We start from the raw sequence: 7,220 nt of genomic DNA, 5'->3' as shown, positions 1-7,220 counted from the left end.
GGTAGAGGCAGTGGAAGAGAAGTGGGGGGTGCGGAGGAGGGTGGGACCTGGGGGACCAGTGAGGGGGCTGAGGAGGACGTGGGAGGTAATGGAGGGGTGGTGGAGCGGCCACCCGAGGTCCCTGGCTGACAGGACTGGATAACCGGAGGGTGCTGCGACTGCCCCTCTCTCTCCCTCTCTCTCTCTTGTCTCTGCAGTAGGAGCAGTTGTTGCTGTGCGGAGGAATCCGAGTCACTCTCCCCGTCTCGGGGGCTGGGGATGGAGGGCGAGGAGCTGCGGTTATCCTGGTCGATGTCTTTAGTGTCACTGCTACACTCCTCGTTGACGCTGTGCCCGTCAGAGCTCTCGCCCTCTCCCTCGCCCTCTCCCTCGCATTCTGACGGCGAGTCGGACCGACCCAACTCCTGTGGAACAGGGAAGAGAGCAGTGAATTCCATACCACAATGGTTGTCATCATGAACACATCTCCTTACACTCGGGAGAATAAATGTTCGGGAAGAGAACAAAAAGGCTTGGTATGAGCACTGTAATAACATATAGGGCCCGTATCTAAAGCATTAGAGAGTGCTGATCTAGGATCAGGTCCTCCTGTTCATATCATTTTATTCATTTTGTGCAAATCAGGCCCTGGCTTTTTAGTCATTTCAATACTGCAGCCCAACCCCAGATTAAGACACTATTCCAGAATACAGCCCAACCCCAGAAATTATTCCAGAATACAGGCCAGAAAAAAGACTTTGCTTAAAGAAAAAGACTCCCCAAATATATGGAAGAAGGTACTCTGGTCAGACTAAAATTGAGCTTTTTGGCCAGCAAGAAAAACGCTATGTCTGGCGCAAACCCAACACCTCTCATCACCCCGAGAACACCATCCCCACTGTGAAGCATGGTGGTGGCAGCATCATAATGTGGAGAAGTTTTTGATTGGCAGGGACTGGGAAACTGGTCAGAATTGAAGGAATGATGGATGGCGCTAAATACAGGGAAATTCTTGAGGGAAACCTGTTCCAGTCTTCCAGAGATTTGAGACTGGGTTGGAGATTCACCTTCCAGCAGGACAATGACCCTAAGCACACTGCTGAAGCAACACTCGAGTGGTTTAAGGGGAAACATTTAAATGTCTTGGAATGGCCTTGTCAAAGCCCAGATCTCAATCCAATTGAGAATCTGTGGTATGACTTAAAGATGGCTGTACACCAGCGGAACCCATCCAACTTGAAGGAGCTGGAGCAGTTTTGCCTTGAAGAATGGGCAAAAATCCCAGTAGCAAGATGTACCAAGCTTATAGAGACATACATTCCATAGCCTTGCAGCTGTAATTGCTGCAAAAGGTGGCTCTACAAAGTATTTACTTTTTTTTTTGGGGGGGGGGGGGATAGTTATGCACATTCAAGTTTTCTGTTATTTTTTGTTTGTTCTTCAAAGTGGTAGGAATATGTTGTGTTGTGCAAATGTGTTGTGTAAATCAAATGATACAACCCCCCCCCCAAAAAAAATCAATTTTAATTCCAGGTTGTTAGGCAACAAAGTAAGAAAAATACCAAGGGGGGTGAATACTTTTGCAAGACACTGTATTCCAGACATTAGACATGGTTCCTCAACACACACAGCTACCCAACAGACACTGGTTTGAGATACGCTAGTTAATGTCACCTGGGTTTTGGACTTTTTGGCACTTGTCCTGTTGTCTGTGTCCTCTGTGTCTGAGGCTCCTCCCTTCTCTCTCTGGCGTTTGGCACTCTTCATAGGAGACTCCTCCTTAATCTTCTGATGACAACCCATCAATCAATTCATCAATCAATCAATTCATCAATCAATCAATTCATCAATCAATCAATTCATCAATCAATCAATTCATCAATCAATCAATTCATCAATCAATCAATTCATCATTCAATCAATTCATCAATCAATCAATTCATCAATCAATCAATTCATCAATCAATCAATTCATCAATCAATCAATTCATCAATCAATCAATCAATCCATCCATCCATCAATCAATCCATCAATCCATCCATCAATCCATCCATCCATCCATCCATCAATCAATCAATCCAATCAATCAATCAATCAATCAATCAATCAAATCAATCAATCATCCATCACGTCATACTGGTATTGTCATTTCGCAATCAGGCTTTCATACATATTCACCTGGTATAGAATCTGAATGATAGGGAGTGCTAAGGACCTAAACACTAATGCGCATGCGTGTGAGTCAATAAGTGTGTATGTGTGTACAGTTGAAGTCAGAAGTTTACGTACAGCTTAGGCAAATATATTTAAACTCAGTTATTCACAATTCCTGACATTTAATCCTCGTAAAAAATCCACGTCTCAGGTCAGTTGGGATCGCCGCTTTATTTTAAGAATGTGAAATGTCAGAATAATAGTAGAGAAAATGATTTATTTCAGCTTTTATTTCTTTCATCACATTCCCAGTGGGTCAGAAGATTACATACACTCAATTAAGTATTTGGTAGCATTGCCTTTAAATTGTTTAACTTGGGTCAAACGTTTCGGGTAGCCTTCCACAAGCTTCCCACAATAAGTTGGGTGAATTATGGCCCATTCCTCCTGACAGAGCTGGTGTAACTGAGTCAGGTTTGTAGGCCTCCTTGCTCGCACACGCTTTTTCAGTTCTGCCCACAAATGTTCTATAGGATTGAGGTCAGGGCTTTGTGATGGCCACTCCAATACCTTGACTTTGTTGTCCTTAAGCCATTTTGCCACAACTTTGGAAGTATACTTGGGGTCATTGTCCATTTGGAAGACCCATTTGCGACCAAGCTTTAACTTCCTGACTGATGCTTTTCAGGTTATGTCGATACAGGACTCGTTTTAATGTGGTTTTGATCATTTTGTACCCGTTTCCTCCGGCATTTTCACAAGATCCTTTGCTGCTGTTCTGGGATTGATTTGCACTTTTCGCACCACAGTACGTTCATCTCTAGAAGACAGAACGCGTCTCCTTCCTGAGCGATATGACGGCTGCGTGGTCCCATGGTGTTTATACTTGAGTACTATTGTTTATACAGATGAACGTTGTACCTTCAGGCGTTTGGAAATTGCTCCCAAAGATGAACCAGACTTGTGGAGGTCTACAATTTGTTTTTCTGAGGTCTTGGCTGATTTTTTTTGATTTTCCCATGATATCAAGCAAAGAGGCACTGAGTTTGAAGGTAGGCCTTGAAATACATCACAGGTACACCTCTAATTGACTCAAATTATGTCAAATAGCCTTCCAGAAGCTTCTAAAGCCATGACATCATTTTCTGGAATTTTCCAAGCTGTTTAAAAGGCACAGTCAACTTACTGTATGTAAACTTCTGACCCACTGGAATTGTGACACAGAGAATTATAAGTGAAATAATCTGTCTGTAAACAATTGTTAGAAAAATGACTTGTGTCATGTACAAAGTAGATGTCCTAACCGACTGGCCAAAACTATAGTTTGTTAACAAGAAATGTGTGGAGTGGTTGAAAAACGAGTTTTAATGACTCCAATATAAGTGTATGTGAACGTACAACTTCAACTGTGTCTGTGTGGATATGTATGTGTGTGTGTGTGTGTGTGTGTGTGTACTCTACCTTGCTGGGTTTCTTCATGGGGTCTGTCTTGCTGTCAGTGCTGTCTGTGGAGGCTGCGGAGGGGGAGGTACGGCCACTAGACCGCAGGTCCTCATTGGTTGGAGACGCTCGTCCATCAGGACTGGCTGTCTGCTTCTTCCGGCCACTACGGAGCGTCGACATCTACACACACGGAGACAGAAGAATTACTTGATGATGAGTGTGTGTGTGTGTTGACGAGTGTGTGTGTGTGTGTTGACGATAGAGAGAGACTGTGTGTGTTGACGATAGAGAGAGAGAGAGAGTGTGTGTGTGTGTTGACGATAGAGAGAGAGAGTGTGTGTGTGTGTGTTGACGATAGAGAGAGAGAGAGAGTGTGTGTGTGTGTGTTGACGAGAGAGAGAGAGTGTGTGTACGACAGTGTGTGTGTGTGGACGATAGTGTGTTTGAGTTGACGAGAGTGCGTGTGTGTGTTGACGAGAGTGCGTGTGTGTGTTGACGAGTGTGTGTGTGTGTGTGTTGACGAGTGTGTGTGTGTGTGTTGACGAGTGTGTGTGTGTGTGTTGACGAGTGTGTGTGTGTGTGTTGACGAGTGTGTGTGTGTGTGTTGACGTGTGTGTGTGTTGACGAGTGTGTGTGTGTGTTGACGAGTGTGTGTGTGTGTTGACGAGTGTGTGTGTGTGTTGACGAGTGTGTGTGTGTGTGTTGACGAGTGTGTGTGTGTGTGTTGACGAGAGTGTGTGTGTGTGTTGACGAGAGTGTGTGTGTACTACATACCGATCCTCTGTTGCGTCTGGTCTTCATGCTATGTTTCCCGCTGAGTCCATCCTCATCCTCTTTGACGGGTTTGAACATGAACGGAGGCGGGTCCACGGGCTTCTCGATGGGGGGCAGCTCGCCGTACTTCTTAAAGTGGATACGACAGTCTGTACACAACAAGATGTTCTCTCTGCCCCCGTGGTGCCAGTCCTTAGAGGCTGAGAGAGGCGGGACATGTATTTTAGTCATTGAGAAACAGCTTCCTGTCAGTCAGAGACAGGGGATCGTCTGCTACAGATGTTCTAGTTACAAACTAGTCGTTACACCCCTCAGGCAGACAGGTGTACTGAGAGAAACACCCCTCAGACAGACAGGTGTACCTAGAGAAACACCCCTCAGACAGACAGGTGTACTGAGAGAAACACCCCTCAGACAGACAGGTGTACTGAGAGAAACACCGCTCAGACAGACAGGTGTACTGAGAGAAACACCCCTCAGACAGACAGGTGTACTGAGAGAAACACCCCTCAGGCAGACAGGTGTACTGAGAGAAACACCCCTCAGACAGACAGGTGTACTGAGAGAAACACCCCTCAGACCGACAGGTGTACTGAGAGAAACACCCCTCAGACAGACAGGTGTACTGAGAGAAACACCCCTCAGACAGACAGGTGTACTGAGAGAAACACCCCTCAGACAGACAGGTGGGCATCAGAAACCACTTTTTGGGTCTACCAGTTATGGTGACAGTGAGGCAGCTGTGTTAGGGGAGACCAGAGATAACCAGCCGCGTTAGGGGGAGACCAGAGATAACCAGCCGCGTTAGGGGGAGACCAGATAACCAGCTGCGTTAGGGGGAGACCAGAGATAACCGGCCGCGTTAGGGCGAGACCAGAGATAACCAGCAGTGTTAAGGCGATACCAGAGATAACCAGCAGTGTTAGGGCGAGACCAGAGATAACCAGCAGTGTTAGGGAGACCAGAGATAACCAGCCGCGTTAGGGGGAGACCAGAGATAACCAGCAGTGTTAGGGCGAGACCAGAGATAACCGGCCGCGTTAGGGCGAGACCAGAGATAACCGGCCGTGTTAGGGGGAGACCAGAGATAACCAGCCGTGTTAGGGGAGACCAGAGATAACCAGCCGCGTTAGGGGGAGACCAGAGATAACCGGCCGTGTTAGGGGGAGACCAGAGATAACCAGCCGTGTTAGGGGGAGACCAGAGATAACCAGCCGTGTTATTGGGAGACCAGAGATAACCAGCAGTGTTAGGGCGATACCAGAGACCAGAGATAACCAGCAGTGTTAGGGCGATACCAGAGACCAGAGATGACCAGAGACCAGAGATAACCAGCCGTGTTAGGGGGAGACCAGAGATAACCAGCCGTGTTAGGGCGAGACCAGAGATAACCAGCCGCGTTAGGGAGAGACCAGATATAACCAGCCGCTTTAGGGGGAGACCAGAGATAACCAGCCGCGTTAGCGGGAGACCAGAGATAACCAGCCGCGTTAGCGGGAGACCAGAGATAACCAGCCGCGTTGGGGGAGACCAGAGATAACCAGCCGCGTTAGGGGAGACCAGAGATAACCAGCCGCGTTAGGGGGAGACCAGAGATAACCAGCCGTGTTAGGGCAAGACCAGAGACCAGAGATAACCAGCCGTGTTAGGGGGAGACCAGAGATAACCAGCTGTGTTAGGGGGAGACCAGAGATAACCAGCCGCGTTAGGGGGAGACCAGAGACCAGAGATAACCAGCTGTGTTAGGGGGAGACCAGAGATAACCAGCCGCGTTAGGGGGAGACCAGAGATAACCAGCCGCGTTAGGGGGAGACCAGAGATAACCAGCCGTGTTAGGGCGAGACCAGAGATAACCAGCCGTGTTAGGGCGAGACCAGAGATAACCAGCCGTGTTAGGGGGAGACCAGAGATAACCAGCCGTGTTAGGGCAAGACCAGAGACCAGAGATAACCAGCCGTGTTAGGGGGAGACCAGAGATAACCAGCTGTGTTAGGGGGAGACCAGAGATAACCAGCCGCGTTAGGGGGAGACCAGAGATAACCAGCTGCGTTAGGGGGAGACCAGAGATAACCAGCCGCGTTAGGGGGAGACCAGAGATAACCAGCTGTGTTAGGGGGAGACCAGAGACCAGAGATATTCAGCCGTGTTAGGGGGAGACCAGAGATAACCAGCCGCGTTAGGGGGAGACCAGAGATAACCAGCTGCGTTAGGGGGAGACCAGAGATAACCAGCCGCGTTAGGGCGAGACCAGAGATAACCAGCTGCGTTAGGGCGATACCAGAGATAACCAGCTGCGTTAGGGCGATACCAGAGACCAGAGATAACCAGCCGCGTTAGGGCGAGACCAGAGATAACCAGCCGCGTTAGGGCGATACCAGTGATAACCAGCCGCGTTAGGGCGAGACCAGAGATAACCAGCCGCGTTAGGGCGAGACCAGAGATAACCAGCCGCGTTAGGGGGAGACCAGAGATGACCAGAGACCAGAGATAACCAGCTGCGTTAGGGGGAGACCAGAGATAACCAGCCACGTTAGGGGGAGACCAGAGATAACCAGCTGTGTTAGGGGGAGACCAGAGACCAGAGATAACCAGCCGCGTTAGGGCGAGACCAGAGATAACCAGCTGTGTTAGGGGGAGACCAGAGATAACCAGCCGCGTTAGGGCGATACCAGTGATAACCAGCCGCGTTAGGGCGAGACCAGAGATAACCAGCCGCGTTAGGGCGAGACCAGAGATAACCAGCCGCGTTAGGGGGAGACCAGAGATGACCAGAGACCAGAGATAACCAGCTGCGTTAGGGGGAGACCAGAGATAACCAGCCACGTTAGGGGGAGACCAGAGACCAGAGATAACCAGCTGTGTTAGGGGG

General features: G+C 48.8%; 1 protein-coding gene across 4 annotated transcripts in view; it reads right to left on the bottom strand.

Moving 5' to 3' along the window:
- The window catches only part of LOC135532641 (arginine-glutamic acid dipeptide repeats protein-like), an 86,603-nt gene that overhangs the window by 11,228 nt on the left and 68,155 nt on the right, over nt 1–7,220 (bottom strand). For all 4 annotated transcript variants that reach the window (XM_064960106.1, XM_064960107.1, XM_064960108.1 and 1 more), the window contains 4 exons: nt 4,352–4,551; nt 3,596–3,757; nt 1,654–1,767; nt 1–404 (listed from right to left, as the gene is read on the bottom strand). The exon at nt 1–404 is cut by the window's left edge and continues 1,107 nt beyond it. In XM_064960106.1, the coding sequence (XP_064816178.1) occupies nt 1–404; nt 1,654–1,767; nt 3,596–3,757; nt 4,352–4,551 (880 nt within the window). The remainder of the gene's footprint in view (nt 405–1,653; nt 1,768–3,595; nt 3,758–4,351; nt 4,552–7,220) is intronic.

The sequence above is a fragment of the Oncorhynchus masou genome, unplaced genomic scaffold (assembly GCF_036934945.1).
Source record: "Oncorhynchus masou masou isolate Uvic2021 unplaced genomic scaffold, UVic_Omas_1.1 unplaced_scaffold_1960, whole genome shotgun sequence".
NCBI lineage: Eukaryota > Metazoa > Chordata > Actinopteri > Salmoniformes > Salmonidae > Oncorhynchus > Oncorhynchus masou.
Note: the sequence above shows the minus strand (reverse complement) of the source record. Positions and strands in the feature narration are given on the sequence as shown.